This window comes from Aulonocara sp. 'chitande type north' Nkhata Bay, linkage group LG13 (genome assembly GCF_057382095.1).
Source record: "Aulonocara sp. 'chitande type north' Nkhata Bay isolate Kocher_YH1m ecotype deep benthic linkage group LG13, A_spYH_male_GT1.1, whole genome shotgun sequence".
Lineage (NCBI taxonomy): Eukaryota > Metazoa > Chordata > Actinopteri > Cichliformes > Cichlidae > Aulonocara > Aulonocara sp. 'chitande type north' Nkhata Bay.
In genome coordinates, this window is record NC_141356.1 from 24,828,115 (window position 1) to 24,848,162 (window position 20,048).

Sequence of the window (20,048 nt, forward strand, 5' to 3'; positions counted from 1 at the left end):
CTTGAGTTTTGATGTGCTCTTAATAGCCACAAATACAGATGACGATGTGATAGCTCTTCCTGTATCCTTATTTAATATGAGAAAGTTTAATTTAAGTTCATCCTTTTGCACAGTCTTCAATAATACTGTACATACTTTCACAGCAACTGTTGCACACTATTGGAAGGCTTTCAGACTGTAGGTATATTAAAATGTATTTGCATATTGTATGAGCTCAGATTTTTCCTACATTGTTGGCACAGCGCAATTCTCCTCCCCAAAGGCACACGAGTGTGTGACTTGCTGTCAAGAAAACTAAGGACCAATCGCCCCATCACTAGATATCAGCTCACAGCCTGATGACTGATTGGCATGAGCTAATGCAAATTTACAAGGAGGCGGAGAAAGGAAAAAGGACTTGTCTGTATGAGTGACAAGTGGCCACTGATAGAGCAGCAGACAGGATGGGGTGAGATTTAGATTTAACTGTCCTCCTGGCTCTAGAAATCTCTTTCCCCCCTTTTTCCTTTTCTACCCCACTTTTTCTCTGTCTGTGTCTGACATGCAAACCCCTTCCCTCCTGCTACTGAAGACATCTGGCAGCACACTGCTGTCTCACTTGAGCCAGAGGAGCTGAAAGGGGGGGGCGGGAGAGTGGCCCTTATTTCCGGGCCGGTCTTAGATGAGTAACATTTGTCACTCAGGGTTGTGCTGTAGTAATTAGCTTGTCAGTGGGCACCAGGCTGAGCTGGCTCTTTCTGCTAAGAAAGATGGACAGACTGACACAGGAGCTGACAGCCAGTCGATAATGTGGCAATTAATGTCATAAATAATTCCACTGCCAATTATATCAAAATGGACCCCGTTCTTTCAAAGGGCTTGGTACTCCCTTATCATTCCCTCTGATAAGGGGAACAACCATCCCCCCATAATTATGGGGCTTTTTATATGGAAATATAACATGGCCTTGCTCTCTCACATGTTTATAGCACAGGGGTGAAAAGCAGAACAAGGTGGACAGAGCAATAAATGTAATATGCTAATAAATGTGTTTTGTGCCCTTTAGCTTAGGTAACAGGTCGTGTGGCAGGACTGGTGAGGCATTTCAAATGTCACTGGCATGTACAAAACGGGGCGTGGGGGGTGGGAGACTTGATTTGAAAATGTAGGCAATTATGTGAGAGAGATCGATTGGAGTTGATATTTTAAAGGTTGCAAAAGCTTAACCAACAGTGAGAATATTGATCCTGACGCCCCATAGCTTGGTGGGAAAAATCATATCTATTCTGTCTTCAAGATGCAGGTCAATCAATCGCAGTAAGCGTGAATACTTGATGAGCTGGAATCCACATGGGTTCAGTGAATAGTAAATGTGCTGTATATTGGAGGGAAGTAAAAGTGGGAAAGCGGGAATTTGCTTTGAAATGCTTATTATCCAACGCCTCGGCCTGTTTCCGCGGGCTCATTTGTCTCGACAAGTGACTCAGTCACTGTGAACGGTCCCCATCAGCCTGACACTAAACTCTTCCTGTGAAATGTATGAGCAAATAAAGTGAGCTCAGCACATGTAAAGCCCTCCTAATGCATTGTAAAACAGCCTTAAACACATCAGATGTATCTTCGGGATGGGAAGGTCGCTCTGATGGTAATATATGGTCTGCGCTCAGAAGTCTCAAGGTCGTGTCAAATTCGCCTACATAATGCATGATTTCCCGTTACTCTTACAGACTCCAATCATGCCTCTCAAGCCTTGAGATGAAAATTTTAATAAGTAAATCAGCCACCTTGCTGGCATTTCTATTACCCCTCAATGTGCACTGACAGAGAAAATGAATAATTCCAAATAATAACACATAGTAACAAATCAAATTTACTACTCTGAGAGAGAAAGTGCTGCCGTGGATGTAAAACTGTTAGCCGGCTTTAGTTATTCTTTCATCTCGCCTGTATGGATTTTACTTCTGTTTTGTGTTTGTTTTGCGCTGCTGTGTAAATGTCTTCTTTGTACTTTATGAAGATGAGCGTGTCGCTCCTCCACTTGTCACTGTCCTCTCGTTAGATTGTGTGTAATTATTGTGTCACTTATTGCACGAGAATTGCTTTGCTTTGAATAAAGCAGTTAAATGACCCTGTTAGCATAATTAATTTAACTATCCTGAGGGTCTGCAAAGTCGCAGCCTCATGAATATTAATCGCTGTCAGTGTCGTGCTAAATATTGTACGACAACAACGCAACGTGTTTCTGTTTCGTGTTTGTTTTGAAGTGATTCATCGTTTGATGCAATTTTTGGAGCAAAATTTGGAGTCTTTGTTCCTCGTTCTTAGGCGCTCTATTTGTTTGGTTTTTTTGATTAACAATAACACATTTAATACAATCGGCCACATGTAATCAGATAAATATTTGATCAGACACTTTCACTTTTTTTTCTGCATCATTAAAACAAAAACAAAAAAAACACATTGATTTGGCAGAAAACATACAGTAATTATACACACTAGTATGGCAGAGGGGCATGTAAAGTTTGCATTTTAATGTTCACACCCCAGGGCTCTACAGCTGTACATTGTATGACACAAAGCATCATTGCCATTGATTTTACATGCTTGCAGGCTTGGTTCAATGCATTACATCCTCACTTGAAATTTGAATAATAAATGGGAGTTCCAAATTATTTGGAAACCAGAGTGTAATAACCTTGTTTTATATGGTTATTACAACCTAGTTTCCACAAACTGGCAGCCCAAATAAAGACATAAACAGATACTGTCTAACATCAAGAAATAAGTAGTACTACATATAGTATCCCCTATAGTTACATTATTGTCATTGATAATTATACTTTAGAAGAAAGATGCTTTTTGGTTTATTATATGCAATTACAAATAATATTAAAATGTCACAAAGACACATCTTTGCTATTATAACAGATGGGAATAAAAGTATTTTCCCCTACATGTTATGGCTGTTTGATTGAGATAAAATGAGTATGATATGCACATGAACTGGCCAATAACAATCTTTTTGGCAGACAACAATCACTTCAATGTGTCTAGAGTTCTGCGCCTATGCTCATTTGAGATGCTAGACCTTACATGCTTGAATAGAACAATCAAACATTGCAAAGGAAATTCCTGGAAATATTGGCATTTACTTCTTCTATCAGGTCCCGAGGGTGGAAGTGCTGATTGTGTTGAATCGCGTCTGTGTTTATCTAACAAGTGGACGTGAAAAGGAACCAGGAAAAAAAAAGCCCCCAGGAGAAATGGCTGGTTTTCTCACATGGCCAATTCTGTATGACTCCATTGAGGCACAAGAGAATACTTAAACAAGCAGTGTACTGTACAATGAAGTGATGTGTACCTACAGTATCCGTGGCATCATGCTCTTTCACTCAAATGGCTGCTTCGGATGGATGCAGGAATTATTCTCTCAGATTTTGATTTTTTGGGGGGAGGGTTATTTCCCATGAACGTGTTTTGAACTGTAAACAATGCTCATACATTACATATGAATACACATATTATGGGACCCACGGTGGTGTGACCTGAGGGACAAGTGTGCCGTGCTGTATGTCAGACTCTGTGGTATTTCCTGCGGCACTCTTAGCCTATCTCTGGGGTCCTCTGGAGGGCAGCCTCTAAAATGGCTCGACTTGGCCTTGGCCGATGACAGTGACATACAGAGGCAGTCGAATTTTGACACACGGCTGTGAGTAATTGTGAGGAAAAGGTGAGGGAAATCCGTTTGTGGGTGAGTCTTAAAGACATGGAGATCCAGCCAGCCTCCTTGGGGTATGGCGTAGCACAAATGAAATCCTTGAATCATGAATACTCTGGAGGTGAGGCACTATTTACTGCAGCCAGTCTTGCTTTTATGGAAACAATAATGGTGGTCAGTAGCTGGGAGCTCAGGTTTTAAGTAGCCCATGTTTTTCTTTTTCTTCTTTTTGGATTGCCAATATGTAGATTTCTATTTATTTATTTTGTTTTTATTAATGTTTTATTTCAACTAACCATTTCTAATAAGTTAATTTAATGATTTTTTTAATTATTTTTTAAAGGAAGCACATTTAAAGAACAGTGATAAAAATGCTAAAACGGTTGAATATACCAAACTACAAACTAACCAAATCCTAATCATACTGAGAGATTTAGTCAAATCAAATAAATCATTTAAGGAGGGGTTAAAGTTAATTTTGGTAATCATTTTTCATAAACATTTTTAAAATAAATCAAAAAGAATGTACAAAAACATATCCACACAATAACAGGCTAGCACCATTACAGCAACCAGAGATCAATCCATTTAACAAATTTTACCAATTAGATTAGATTAGATTAGATAGAACTTTATTAATCCCTCAGGTGGGTTCCTCTGGGAAATTCGACTTCCAAAAAAAAGCACAGCAGCGACCGAAGTTACAGTTACAGAATTGTTATATATATATATATATATATATATATATATATATATATAAATACAGAGACAAATATAAATAAAATATACGAAGGGGATAAATAGAATAAATAGGAATAAAAAATAAAAATACAAGTGAATTGCACATTTCAAGTATTGAGTCTATTGCACTGTTGACTATTTACAAAAAGTATTGCACAAGGTATTGTACAGTGAGGTGAAGAGGCACTACAGCTTAGAAACTATACCTGTACTAATGTGATGATTTGTTTTTTGTTGAGACCAATGTCTGCATGAAAAGACAGAAAACATTATGTCAATAATTCATGTGTAGTAATTATATTCTAGAATGAAAGCACAATGCCACAGCTACTTCTGATGGCTAACTACTGATAGCTAACTACTGCCCTTAGCTAGCTAGCTAGGGATGTTAATTCGCAGATAAGCTTACAAAACACACATAATTTAAATCGGTGAGATAGACATGACTTAGCTGCTATGTTAAAATAATGTGTCCACTATCATATTGTTAGTAAACATTAAGCCTACATGTTAAATATACTATTTTTGTTGTCCTAGTTTTGCATGTTAGCATGCTGACTTTTCTCAGTTAGCATCAACCATGTAGTAGGTTGAAATTATAGTTTGCAGGTATTTGGTCATTAAGTTAGCAATGCGAGATTAAAAGTCAAGTAACTGTAAAATTATGTTGGCCACACCAAATATAGTTTCATGATACTGTGATGCATCACATATCTATAGCCTCACATTCAAGAAGACAAGAACCAAAAAGGAAAAAGGCAGGAGTTGTATATTTATTTACTGCAGTGTCATTCTGTCATTCAGCTGTTCGTTTTTTTTCCTCCTACAAGTGCAGGTTGTTTAATTTATTTCTAGTTTGCTCTCATTTGTTTGAGCACAACTCCAAGGAGTTATGAAGCACTTACTACAGTTGATCAACTTGTTGGAGCAAATTCTTTGCAGTTCTTACACGGGCTTTTGTAAAGCTCAAGTTCACCTCCATCACTGCATGATCATGGATACCTGTAAAAAATGTAATGCTCTCCTGTCCTGGTTGCTGAGATTCTTATTTCTGGATCGCACACATTTTTGCCATGAAGGTGAAGTAAGAGTCAGGCAAAGTTGAGGTGTTCTCACAACAAACAATACAAATCCTACACTATTTGAGATATGCATATGGTGATTAAATGCCAATAGCACAAAACATTGATCCATTTACAAGAGCTGGTTCAAGTATCCTTGAGCTAAAGGTTTATTAGTTGTGATTCTCTTCTATGTCTGGGTAAACTTCAGCTGTGAACCTGTGCATTTGGGTATCAGCAATGCTTTCTCTCTGTGTGTCAAACTGGCTGATAGGCCTAACCTTGTCTGTCTTTCCAAACATATTGATTAGTCTGTGAGAAAAGATATGCTGAGTGCAGAGGCTAAACTTGAAGTAATTCACTTCCTACTAATATAATCCTCTTTTATTACAATGAGGGAAAAGTTTGGAACTACGAGTACACAGCTGAAGACAACAGTGCTCAAGTTTTCCACTTTTGCCTAATAAGAAAATAATCAAATGTATGCCAGTCTATTATTAATAATATCAAAATGCAAGTCTTTAACACTGAAAAACAAGCTGACTTGACAACACAGTCTTGATTTCATTGGACGTCATGTAATGACAGCCAACCACATATCTGAGTCTGTTATTGTTTGTGTGTCAGATAGAAAAACCAACCATCCATGACAGGCTTAGAGAGGAAGATTCGCCAAGTTTTCCAGAAGAGGACATTCAACACAAATTACAAATGGCAGTGGCAGCCGGGGAAAAAAGAAGAGAAACGCCAACCCCTGTGCCTTTGTTGTTCTCCTTTAATTCTGTTAATCGCCCCCAGGTAAAGATTAGCTGCTCTTGCCAATTTAATTCAGCCTCAAATGATGCCGCTACAAGGTCACTTTTTCTATTCCTCCTCTCTCTTCTGCGTTCCCTTCATTCACCCTTCCTTGCCCCACCCCCCCTCACTTTCCATCCCAACAAACTCTCTCCTCCATTTCTCTTTCCGTGAACAGGATTGAGTTGTCATGTAGTTCTAATAGGCAGCACAGGGAATCATTAGTCCACCTCGCCTCCCTGACTGATGGGTATTTCACTCCAATCATCTGAGTACTGTGCGTGTATTTGTGTAGGTGTGTGTGTGGAAGGAGAAAGCTGGAATATCCCCCACCTCACCAACCCCCCTTCCGCACATACACACTCTCTCCGCCATAGACTATCACCAACACCCCCAACCCCCTAACCCCCCTCCGTCACAGCATTGTGCGCCTGCTGCTATTGACGGAGTGTCAGAGCTGAGGGGAGATGTCTTAATCAACTTGGACACACTGGGCATTGATTTGACAAGCTGCTGTAATGACCTTCTTGTTTTTGTAAAGGATCACTGTTTATCTGGGCCACAAGTGATGTGCTGAGCATGCCTCATCGTCATGGAAACTGTTATCACAGTAGAATTGGGACAGGGCTCGGTCTTTGGATCTTTTCCTTTTCTTTCTCTGTCACACAAACAAACACACACACACACACACACACACACACACACACACACATGCAGCCACACTTATCGATATCGATATGTTTGAGGTGCCCTACTATAACCAGATGTTTGGATACTGTAAAACATTGACCGTGATGTTAAACGGTTCAGGGGTCAAAAGGTAGAAGCTCTAAATGGTGTTGACAGCCTTTGTGTCAATGTTATGGAAATTGTTACACAGTGGTTGGATTGACTGAGATGGCTCAATAATCCCACGACAACTGTTTCATGCACTTGCCTTCCAGCTCTTTTTAGAAAATTATTTTAAACCTGCAGGTCACTGATTTGCTAAACGGCTCATTATGACAAGGGGATAATGATATATATATCTAAAGATATATGAATATATCTTCTATTAGTCAATGAATGTTTAAAAGAAGTAGCTAAAAGAAGCATAAACAGCATCGGTGTGGTGCTCCATCGTCTGGTTCACGTTTAAAGGCACACCCTGCTTCCTTAAAAAGAAGAAGAAGGTGAAAAAAACGACACTGCTGAGTTTATTTGCAGGGATCTCAGGTTCAGGGTGCTGTCAGCTTCTGTCAGGGCAATCAGCAACACTCAACCTCCCTTGAATAGCCCGCACACCAGACGGTAAATATTATTGGCATTCTGACACCCTCTCGCTGCGACGAAGTGTGTAAAATTGTTAATAAGGAACATGATGGGGCCACCACACGTCGTCCTGAGAATTGAAAAGCTTGCTCTTGTTGGCAATTATCCAAATAACAGGATGAGGCGTGCGAGGACAGGTGATTTAAGTCCTTAGCTGGCTGGTGGAGAGGTTTGTTTTGGCAAAGAGGAAGTAAAGAAAAGTCACAGAGGTCACATGGTAAACATTGTCCTTGTGATTTATCCATCAGTAAAACTCCTTATAAAATGTACACGGAGACCCTTGTATGTGCCGTTTGGAAAAATTGCCATATACGAGGCACTTTAACACTTGAGGGCTGTCCTACATTATGTATGACAGGCATGTGAGTGTAGGTAGGCTAAAGGTTGCTGGTGTGTCAGCTTTAAGTATGGCTGAGAATGTGCTGCTTGTTTACTGAAATCCACTGTTATTAGTTATTTCTATGCCTCCCTCTGAAAGTCTCAATGTGACACTGAGATAAGGCAAACAGTATTCCCTCCCTTTGCATAGAGCAGGTAAGTCATTATTTTTAAAGGCATAGTATCTCCAAGTCACAGAAGGACACGTTGATAGGAGAATAAAGTACACAATCGTAAACGTTTATGCCAGTATTTCTCACTGTATGATTACATTTTTATGGTTCATATTCTGATAGGGCTTGTATTTGCTGCCACCTCCAGAGAAATGAGACAGGCCCAGAGGTGGCATTTCTCCTCTGCTTTAAGGAGAGTTGGGTGGGGGTGGAGAGGGGGGAGCTGGGAGGAGAGTCCTGCTCGTTTTTGTTCAGTAAACACACTGCCAACCTAAATGGCTGATCAATCAATTTCAGCGGGATCGATCTGCATCAGTTCTGCCTGCATGCACACACCCGGAGCCACTTTATTGTAAATCAATCATTTTGAAAACATCTCACAGAGGGGCCCGTCCTCACTAACAAGCCATCAATTCCAGCTGCCTGTGTAGCACCCTTATCAGGCCACAAATCAGCAGCCGCACAAACATCTGCTCCATTTCCATCGCTTTCCCTCCTGCCTCACTCTGTCTTTTATCCCCGCTCTGTCCGTACCGCTCGTCGTGTTTTGATGTCTGGGTGTCTGGCATGGAGAAGAGAGGAGAGAGGCCGGGATTCTTCACCACACCACTTAAGATAACCCAAGGGTAATAGTGTTTGCACATTTGAGAGAGAAATGAGGACAAATGCCAGGGTGGGTCATACGTTCTCTTTCTGACCGCCTGTTTGACGTTGGAGTGTGAAATTGCACACTTCAGCTGAGGAGGAGGAGGAGGAGGGGAAGGAGGGCAGGGCTCGGAGACTTATGAGATGTCCACTGATTTCTAGCTATGAGATAAGAGTGGCTCGTTGTCTGAGAAGTCATCCTGACACATCATAACACCTCAGAATTGGTGCTGCTCATGATGTTTGAAGGATTCTCGGGAGATATCTCCGTACCCTTGACACGGGCAGCACAGTGTTCACTGCAGTGTATATCTAAACAGATTATTGGAGTTGGAAAATTACTGCATTACAGAAAGGTTAAAAATCCTCCAACGTTAGCGCTGTTTAATGACATGCTCGTCAAGGTGCGGGCTTCGCTTTGACATGTCGTAGCTCTAACAGCGAGAAAGAGGATTACTCCCTCAATAAATCAGTCGCTTCTATAATAACTGTATCTGCAAGCCAAATCCACATTAAGATGCTACACATCCTGATGTGGCGCACATCCACAGCGCTGACATGACAGCACAGCGAGATACCTGGTATAATGTCCTTTACTCATCCACTGTCACTGTCCTGGCGGAGATATACGAGCTACTGTGGACAGAATGCTATTCCCACCCATCACTGTGTGGATCCTCATTGATTGACAGTGTGACAGGTGAAAGTGATGGAGCAGCTAATAGCGTGTCAGTAAACGTAAATCAAGACTAATGCCAGACTCAGAGGATACGCGATTGGTGGTGGGACTTGGACGGCAGGGTCACCGACCCCTCGGCAGGGTGAGGATTGGTAAAATACAGTTTGTATTCATCTCAGGTGTCTCCTGTTCATGGTCAAGGTCAGGGGCTGGGTCTTTTTCAACTGTACTGTACATGTTTAGAGAGATAATTTGGCATGTGGGTAGACTGATGGTGGTCATATTTGATGTTGTGCACGAACATGAACGCTCCATGTTGTTGGCTGGAGTGATGTTGGTTTGGTCTGAGCATTTTTTTTCATTTGCAAACAGAGTTGTGCAAACACTGCACAGAATGGGCACCTATCAGACAAATACGAGATTTCGGTGTATCTAATAGAAAGCACTTTCAATCACCTCCAGAAGCTTTATAATGTAAGGTAAAGACTCTGCAGTAACAGACAGAAAGCCCCAACAATCAGATGCTGATGAGCAAATGCTTAGTGACGGTGGTAACAGGAAGAAACTTCCAGCAGAACCAGACTAAAGGAGGAGAAGCAAAAGACACATTGTGGAAAAGAGCCAAAGATTAATTAATATATGGTAAAAAATTTGAGGGATGTTTGCTTATGTTATCTGTCGATTATTGCTTAAATCAGATCAAAACACCCCAACACAGACCCGATGAAGCAGGCTAGCTGAGTTTCTGAGCCTGCTACTAAAATAAACTCAGCAGCTCCTTTGTTAGGTACACCTGACAAACTGGTTTAACTGCTTGTTAACACAGAATTTAATCAGACAATCAAATTGAACCTGTGTATCTACACATGGTCAAGATGACTTGTTGAAGTTCAAACCGGGCATCAGAATGGGGACAAACAGGTGATTTAAGTGACTTTGAACACAATACGGTTGTTAGTGCTGGACAGACTATTTTGAATATTTCAGAAACTCTTGATCTACTGGGAATTTCCCAAATAACTACCTCTGAGAATGGTCCAAGCAGCAGTTCTCTGGAAGAAAATGCCTTGTCAGAGAAGGTCAGAGAAAAATGTCCGGACTGCTTCAAACTGATAGGAAGGCAACAGTATCTCAAATACCCACACACAGCAACCAAGCTATGGAGAAGAGTGTCTCCAAATGCTCAACATGTTGAACCCTGAAGCAGATGGGCTCCACTAGCAGAAGACAACAATGGGTACCACTCTTGTTAACTAAGAACAGGAAATTGAGGCTACAGTTCACATAGGATCTAAATCTATGCTATGAAGAGTTAAAACAGTACTGAAGGCAAAAGGTGGCCGAGCACTACCAAGGTGTACCTAATAAAGTGTTCGCAAGTGTATAACATTATTTAACGTATGGACATTGTTTACAAGTATAAACTACATGTAATAGTTGTGTATGTACTGTATCACTTTCTATTTATGGTCATTCCAAATATATAATTGTATAGTTCATAACTGAGAACTGCTGTTTGTAGCTGGAATTTTTCTAAACAATTAGGAGAATGTCCAGGTTTAGAACACAAATACATCCATTTTAATTTGAGAAAAAATACAAAAAGAAACCATGTACAATCTATGTACATTTTTTTTGTACAAGACAGTATATTTATCAGCAGATTATATTTGACAGAGTCAGGTAGATCAACTCAGCACCATCAAATAATCCATTTATCCATCACATCTTGAACGCATCCAAACTAATTAGACTGCTGTGTCAAACTTCCGTTTGCTGCAATGATGATGTACTAAGAAATCCTATCTGTGATAAACAAGAGCAATATCTTGAATTCTTCCTGAACTGATAGGCAGCCAAAAAAAGCAAGTTTTCTTTAAAAGAAAATGCTGAATGCAGTTTTCATGTATTATTAAGACTTGATACCCACCTCCTATCCCCATAAGTATTTTATGTTCTATTATATATCTAGTACATTTCCCAGCAAATAAGTTTCTATTTCCATCCTTTACAGCAAAAAAATAGATTAACAAAATTAATGCAACATACTGTAACAGTAACATATGACGCGTCAGTCTTTTGATTTGTTCAGTGGATAACAACACATCTGTGCATCTTTCAGTCATCCATATCTCATTACACTGTATGACACAACCTGCTAACCTTTAACAAAGCATGTGGCAGATAGGACATGTGTGATTTATTGACTGAAGCTTGTATCCATCTGCCCCATCAGCCCCTCGGGCCTCCTGTATGCCACTTTTCGCTTTAGTGGGACTTAATATGGGCCCTCCTCTTGACCTCCTGCACTGCCTGGCACTATACTGGCATGGAGGCATTGATGGCTTGGATGTTCTCCATGTCAGTACAAGACTTTATTCTCACAGTGGAAAACACGTGGACTCCCTTAAAGGAAGCCTGTGTCCCTGAATGACTGAAGGATGCCTGCTCAACTGAACTCTTCATGGCACTTAAAAAAAAAAACACTCCAAAAACTTTAGAGGTATACAATGCAAAGAACATCTGAAAAGATGTAGGAAGGAGAGACATCTCAGTCCAGTGTTGTGAGTAATGCCAGCCTGAATGAGTTGTGCAATGAGGGTTCAGGTCTAAAAAAAAAAAAAAAGCACAGTAATCAAGTATAATGAAAGTAAATGGTGCATTACTTTCCGAGTTTATGCCGGTTTGCAGCATGTACCACTTTGCTATGTTTAAGTGCCTCAAAAATATTCTGTAAACAAATAAGAAGCAGTTGTGACAGTTTGTGATAGATAATGATGAGCTGACAAAATGGAATGTAAACCCTGATACAAAGCAAAGTAATAGAAACAGGAAAACGAAGGATGTCCTGTCTTTCGATAATTGCTGAATTGGTGCTACCTTTCATCTTCGTGATGGCTGATCAAATTCTGCCTAACCTATCCATGTGCCACATACAGTACTTGAATAGTCTCCGCATTCCTACAATAAACCAAGATCTTTTATTTTTTTGAGATACATATTCATCTTTTTTTTTTTTCTCAACAGAACAATCAGTTTGTCGATTTTTATGTAGAGTGAGCGACCGATGTTACCAAATATTAATTCCTTAAAGTTCAGGCTAGAAAGTATGGCGTTAACAACCCAATTATACGTACATTTTACTCACATATTTTTCCAAAAAGAAACCTATTTGCTACAATGTGTGACAACGATGTAATCACAGTTCAAAAGTTCACTTCAGGACAATGTGTATGAGGCTTCAGCATAGTTGTACCACACCCAAAAGACGGACACTGAGGCTCAGATCATTTTGATTGAGAAAGAAATGTCATCTATATCATGGGTTGAGTTTACACAAACATATTTAGCACAGTATCATCTTTTCCATTTTCCAAAATTGTTTTCTATTTTCAGAATGACGTTCTCTTTACAATCTATAGAGCAGGATCGCTGCAATAAACAAACAGCGTCTCCCGGTCATATTCTGTGGAAAATACCAGCACACTTTGTGGTAGTGTACATACTCCTACTCCATGCTAGGGACCTAATTTAGGTCACAGTCATCTAATAAAGGTCGTTCGGTTCTGGTCTGCACACAGTGGGAGAAACTTTCTATTCATCCCGTCATTATTAACCATTCTAATCCACTGCTTAGTTAAGTACATTTACCCTCTCCCCCAAAACACAACTCCTTTACGCCTTTCTTCCCTTTATGCATGTTCTCAGCAAGGGACGCTTAGTAGTAGACACATTATTTAGTAGACACTGCATCTGTGCAACCAAAGGAGGCTTCCGATTAGCCTAAATTTATTTCTACAAGCACTCAACAGAGCTGAGCTGCCAAGCTGAAGATGTTTTCACAATGCAAGCTAGTCTAAGCTATGTTAGCTCCAGAGTGATGCAGTCTGTCAGAGAGGGGCTAGGGTGATTAAAAAAATAATCATTTGTTTTAGTATACGTGACAAAGTGACAGTCCAACATAAAATCTTTTGATATGTAGTTGTAATTAAATATATCAATTCAGTCTTCTCCTAAAGTACTTTTAACTTTGCTCTTGACTAGAAAAATAAGTACAAATTGATTATGTTTATGGATATAAAATAATTATGCTGAAATGTATAAATCCCACTACTTTTTTTTTTCTTGGACAAGGTTGACCATTAGGAGTACGAGGCTACCGGGTCAATCCTCCATCCATGCAGCAGCCTCATTTGGATATATAGGCGCGTTAGCATACAGAAAATACACTCATGTTGCACCCGAGCACGTCCCACTTCCTTGTCCTTATGCCTGTGGCATTTGTTGCATTTCCACCAACTATGCTTGAGCATTTCCTCGTGTTCGAGGACTGAACACAGCAGCTTGGCGTGCGACATCTGGGCTGGCAACAGAGAACATCCAAGCTCTTTACTGCCTCTGTGCCAACCCCGTGCCAGGCAGTTGCTCCGATCAAAGGAGGACCCACTGATGCCCACTATTACGCAATATGTGGCATTTCTTTCCTCATATATTAACTTTATGTTACAGGCAATACACCACTTTGCTGAGTGATACCAGTGCTGTTACAGTTATAACGCCATGCAGCTGCTGTTCATGTTAGATACGTTCAATCATAGTTGGCTATTTTGGTTTGGTTTTGGATGCAACTCAATGCCTTTGTTAGAATATCCAAGTGATTTATGATCTACTACTGTTTGTGTCTATTATGACTCTTTTTTTTTCTTTTCAAACATGCTGTTCCCTCAAAGGTGCTTCATCACATACAAATCAGTGTTGGTGGGGAGTGACAGTGCAGCATCAGAAGGACAAGTGGCTGTAATACGACACACACATACACACAGTTTATACATAAACCTGAATGCATGAAGGACAGAACAGGTTTTTGTTGTTGTTGTTGTTTTTTTTTATCCTTTTCATGTATTCAGGCTGATTAACCGCGATATCTACTGGGCTCAAGCACAGGTATCTGACATATCAGCAGAAGACTCGGGCTCTCCTTCCAGCCAGCATGCACCAACACTGCACCATTGTCTTGAGTTTTTAGATTACCAATTTGCAATATTTGATATCCTTTTTTTTTTGTTTTTTGTTTTCAGGCCTGGATTGATCTCACTCTACATGGCGAGTCAAGGTGAAACAGCAAAACCTTAAAGCAATGACACGATGAGTAACAAACTGAGAACAAAATTAGTATGCCTCCAAAGCCGAGCAGCCCTTCCTCCATCATCTCCTCAATGACTCTTTACTCAGAGGTGGCGTGGGGAGGTGGGGGGTGTTGATGTTTCCAGTTGTTCTGTGGAAAGAAACTTGTTCAGTTTTAGTGCAAATAGAACAGAAGCAGACGGGAGATATGACGGCGATGAACCCAGCCGGTTTGACGCAACTGAGTTAATCTTTGGGAGATGATATGATCAGTTTATCGCTGCAACCCTCATCCTCCAATAACCAGTCACTTCAGCCATGGAGTCTAGTCACATGAAGAGGTGAACTATTGCAAAGAATTACAGGAAGTACTCTTCTTTCTTTTTTTCCCATCAACTCTCAAAATAATTCCAAAAAGTGCTAGAGGGAAGGAGCTGTACAATCCTTATTTGATTGTCATTATGTACATTTCTATGGACGCATAAATAAATAAAACAAATGTCCAAGAGCATGGAAGTAACATTAAACATATACACATAGGAGGTCCCTTCCCAGTCTGGGTTCCTGTCCAACCCTCAATTAGAAGAATGAGTGAGGAGAAATGTGTCAATCTTCACCACCTCTGTCATCATCATCATCATCATCATCCCTCCTTTGGTGATCTCTTCCAATCTCTTTCGTAAAGAGCGTACAGATGTCTGGTGAGTCAGCAAGAAAGCCTGGTGTTCAGCATTCATCTTCAACTTCTCTGATTGGTGGAATCAGACTACTAGTGGATTTGTATTGGTTGACTTGGTTGGCCATGTGAGTGCTCATGGGCTTGATCTGAATGTTCCTTGGGTAGGCATTTTCTGGTTCATCTGTAAACCATTTCTTTTCTAAAGGGGAAAACGTGAGAGAGGAAGAAAACAAGGGTTTAGTTAGAAAAAGTATGCAATGCTGGTTTAGTTACAACCATACTGCCTCAGTTTAAGTGAGATTAAGATTTGCATGGCATTCTTTGTCGTACGCAAGGTCCACTTTCAGTTTGGTTTCTGGTGACCTGAGACAATCTGAAGTTGATATGGTGGCATTGTCCATAACTGACTTTGTATTTATGTGGGTATGTTATATCAGATTTCTAATTAATTGTGGGAAGACTGATAAGACAAAAGAAAAAAGAAGAACAGACTAGTATGCTATACAGTACATACTAAAGCATATTTCAGGATCTGCTCACCCAAATTACAAAACAGAAAACAATGTTTGTTTGTTTTTAAACCATTTCTCCTGTTTTTGGAAAGTTTTGGTTTTATTTCCAGATTTTGAGACATCCATTCCAGAGATTTCTGCTGTCACCACAATACAGAGTCAATGTCAGTTGACTCTGTGTTGTCAATTCTTAAAAATTAGTCTAAATAAAGACTATTTTTTTTAAGAATCTCTTTATAGCAAAGAAATAGTCTGTATAAAACCTCCAATGAGTGTATTCCTCTGACCAGCCAGACTCAAGATGTGGAACGGGTGGATTCAAATTCAACATAAATACCCTCAAATTGCCAAGGGCAGTGTGAGTGGAAGCAAATGTGGGACTTTTTTTTTTTTTTCAATTAAAGGAAAAAAAATCTAGGTGAATTTAAATATCAAGCCTTTACAATATTAAAGTATAGCAATAGATTTAGAAATCTTGGTATTATCATTAAAACTATGTAGATGCATTGCCATTTACAAGAATACACATTTGACACATTTTTACAGGGGCTCATTTACCATTCTAAGAAATATGGTGTGTAAAATATATACACACACTATAAATAATATATACATAAATTTGCAAGTCATTTAAACATTATTTACATAAAAGTAATAAAGACAAAATATTAAGTGCTGGTGCTAAGAAAAAAGTTCGGAAGGGAACAAAAAAGCATCTCTCCATCTGTACTAAACTGGCCTTCCTGTCGGCCTGTCCCATCACCCATTGAAAATATTTGATAATTTCCCTTAACAACAATAGTGGATTATGATGAATTATTTAAAAGCTGAAATTCAATATAAGCAAAAATGAGGAAACATTTTGCCTTGAAAGCAGCAGAATCTCCTCAGTTCACACCCAGAAAAATGAAGGATTAGAGTATTAAAAGAAGAGGGAATGCAACATAGCTTTTAGTAAGTCTGTGTCCCGATTTTTTTTAAGCGTGAAATCAAGTTTAGAAAACAAAAAGAAACCAAAGAAAATTATTTTTAAAATATTTAACCGGTTATTTGTTTTTTGCTTTTTTTAATTTTTGCATTCTGTTTTTCTGCTACACAGCTTGCTCATCAAAGATTGGCCACACTCATGATAATAGTATAAAAGATGATATAAAAGGTACCAACCCTAACCCTACTGATCATAGTTTAAAAGACAGATTTTAGCACTGAGATTTAACACAATGATTAAATTAGTCCCCTTATGAAACCTGTTCTTCATGTAGTGAAACTGAATGCAATGTGCAAGGACCTGACTGAGAAATGGGCTAACTTGTGAATGACAAGTTGCTAGCTGATGAGCATGTCCCCTTGAACTGGTTCATTGCTTTTTCATGTAAAAAGTGGCATAAGCACATGTGTGCACAAATGTGCTGGTATATAAGATGGAACCATCAAACATCAGTGAAGCAAACATCAGTGAAGCAAAAGCATCTCACCGAATCATAGATACAGTTTGCAGATTTTTCTTATTAATTCAATTTTCAATTCAATTCAGTTTAATTTTCTTTATACAGCGCCAAATCACAACAACAGTCACCTCAAGGCGCTTTATATTGTAAGGTAGACCCTACAATGATACATACAGAGAAAAATCCAACAATAATATGACCTCCTATGAGCAAGCACTTTGGCAACAGTGGGAAGGAAAAACTCCCTTTTTAACAGGAAGAAACCTCAGACAGAACCAGGCTCAGGGAGGGGCAGCCATCTATTAAAGCTTTTTTCAAATGGCTGTTACCCAAGCGTTTGCTACTTGAAGCTATGCCATGTTCTACCATTAAGCCACTTAAAAATTGAGCAGGATTTCAAAAGGTAAAGGAGAGGACTGGTTCTGCACCAGCACTACATTGGTGGAAAAGAGGTAAAAGGTCCTAGCTGTGAGCAGGGATGTATCATTTCTTGTTTGGTAAAACTGGGGTTCTGTTATTAAACTGTTATTATCCAGAGAGGTCCCACTGTCTGTGCTTTTCAGATGCAGCATCTGAACATTTTCAGCACACACAATAAACCTGAATTACTCCAACTAAACGAAAACCAAATAAATAGCTCATCTCCTCTGGAAAAACAAACAAATAATAGTGGATTAGGATTGACAGAATAACAGGTAACCAGAGGATGATCCACAACTGAACCAGTACTTTGTACTTGTGAACACTGAATTTAATTAATCTTTTCAAATATCGACAGGAAAATGTGCCTTTTGTGGTAAACTCTAAATTGTTAGTGCTGTGAAATTCTATTCACTTGTGTTGTATTTGGATGGTCGCAGAAATCAAAGAAATAGATACCATGCAATAAAACCAGAACTTTTTGTAGGACCATTTACCGATAGTGGAATTATAGAAAATGTGTCTTTTGCGATTTGGGTGATCTGGTTGTTTAGCTAATAATTTTAAAAAGTGCACCATACCCTAAACAGTCGCATTTCGGAGTGAGCTCTTAAAATCACTGTCAGCATGAGAGCAGGAAGGAGATTTGAGAGGGTTGGATGTGTCATCTAGGAGAGAATCTCTTCATGTTTAAGTAGGCTATGAGAGCAGTGTTTCTGAGGAAAGGGAAGTGTGTATGCCAGCTGTCAGAAGTTTGTAAACTCACTCCCAGCACTTCACAGGCGACTGCAACGCCATTCAAGATGTCACTTCCTTTTGGGTGAAGTTGTAATATCAAATTTTAACTTTGCGATGTGGAGCACACCCTGTGCACGCATCCGTGCGTGTGTGTGTGCGTGTGTGAAAGTGCTCGTCTACATGCAGGACTGCATGTGCAGAGATTCATTTGTGTGGGCTTGAGTGTGTGTGTGTGTCAGCAAGCTTGAGGCTGCAGGGCTGTGTGTTACAGCAAAGACATTTGATGTGTAGAATTGTGCCTGAGGTGAAGCAAGATGTCTGCCATCTCTCTCCGGAGTCTACTGCTGATACGGTGAACTTAGTGATGTAGCCTCAAACCACCATATCAGGCGTGCAGGGTTACAAGGAGGAGACTTACAGACTCATATTCCCCCTTCAATTTAAACTCTAAATTGGTCACACCTCCCACTTTTGCAGTGTGACCGATGGCACAGGGCTGGACACACTTTCTTAAAGTTCTGTGAAGAAGTAAGCAATTTGGCTGCATCAGGGGGATTTGAATCAGTCTGACCTACATGTGAGCTATGGTACATGTATGTACAGTATTACAACACGTAGTTGCTCTGCGGTACATGCTGATGCTGTTATAATAACATAGTTGCTGTGCTAAATGAGAGGATAAATTTTACATCTGAAAGTCTGCTACAGTCGTCTCATAGCATTCAATAGGAGGGAAGATGCGCAAACACACAGACCTCTCACACAATGCAAACCATCTCAAGTTCAAATAAACCGTAAGAAGGCATGATAGATAATGAGAAAAAAATGTGGAAGATGATTTTGTCTGTAGGAGAGAGGAAAAAAAATCATATCATGAAATAAATAACTGAGGTAGAGGCACAAAGGAGGGGGAGGGCAGGGTGGGGTGGGGTGGGGTGGTAGGGTGTAGGGGTTGTCTCAACCTCATGCAGTGTGGAAATGGTCCTGATCATGGCAGGGAGGCAGGAGCAGCAGCAGACATTTTGCTTTCCAGATGAAAGCAAAACTTAAACTGAGGCATGGTTTACTTAACGTCTGAAGAACGTAAGAAATAAAACAAACTCCCCTCATCATAACAATATCCACAGAGGACATAGTTATGATCAGAACCCCAGGTAAAAAGGTTGCTAAGTCATGCAGAATCGTTAACTTGCATACCTTGGCCCATTCTATTCATCCTTGTTGCACTTCAGAAAGAGAGGTAAGTAATCTACTGTAAGTGAGGCGTATTTACAGTTAATACACAACTAACAAATGGCTACCAGTCTATCTTATGCGTACATGTTGTCATTACAGCATTCGGTTGATATAATACATCTACGTTTCAAGATGTATTCAGGACTTTTCCTTTACTCCTTAACAGCTCTGGAGTACGATTGTAACAAATCTGCATGCTTTTAGAATATGTCACGCTTCAAAAATGACTTTATTCTCCCAAGTCAAAAGAAAATTACGCTCATTTTTGGGAGAAAATATGGAATAAACACCAAGTATTGTCAAAAATATTTCACCAAATTTGAAAATAATCTTATAAGTGAATAATAAAGTACAGGAAATAATAGCCTGCTCAAAAGGGCTACCAACATGGACATGCAATAAAGCAGTACA

General features: G+C 39.7%; 1 protein-coding gene across 16 annotated transcripts in view; it reads right to left on the reverse strand.

The window, feature by feature from the left end:
* Nucleotides 1-11,038: 11,038 nt before the first annotated feature.
* Nucleotides 11,039-20,048, reverse strand: part of kcnma1a (potassium large conductance calcium-activated channel, subfamily M, alpha member 1a) — a 150,921-nt gene continuing 141,911 nt past the window's right edge. For 12 of the 16 annotated variants that reach the window (XM_086259360.1, XM_086259361.1, XM_086259346.1 and 9 more), the window contains 2 exons: nucleotides 19,599-19,627; nucleotides 11,039-15,482 (listed from right to left, as the gene is read on the reverse strand). In XM_086259360.1, the coding sequence (XP_086115486.1) occupies nucleotides 15,331-15,482; nucleotides 19,599-19,627 (181 nt within the window). In that variant the 3' untranslated portion in view covers nucleotides 11,039-15,330. The remainder of the gene's footprint in view (nucleotides 15,483-19,598; nucleotides 19,628-20,048) is intronic. The other 4 variants (XM_086259351.1, XM_086259357.1, XM_086259358.1 and 1 more) reach the window with 1 other exon arrangement.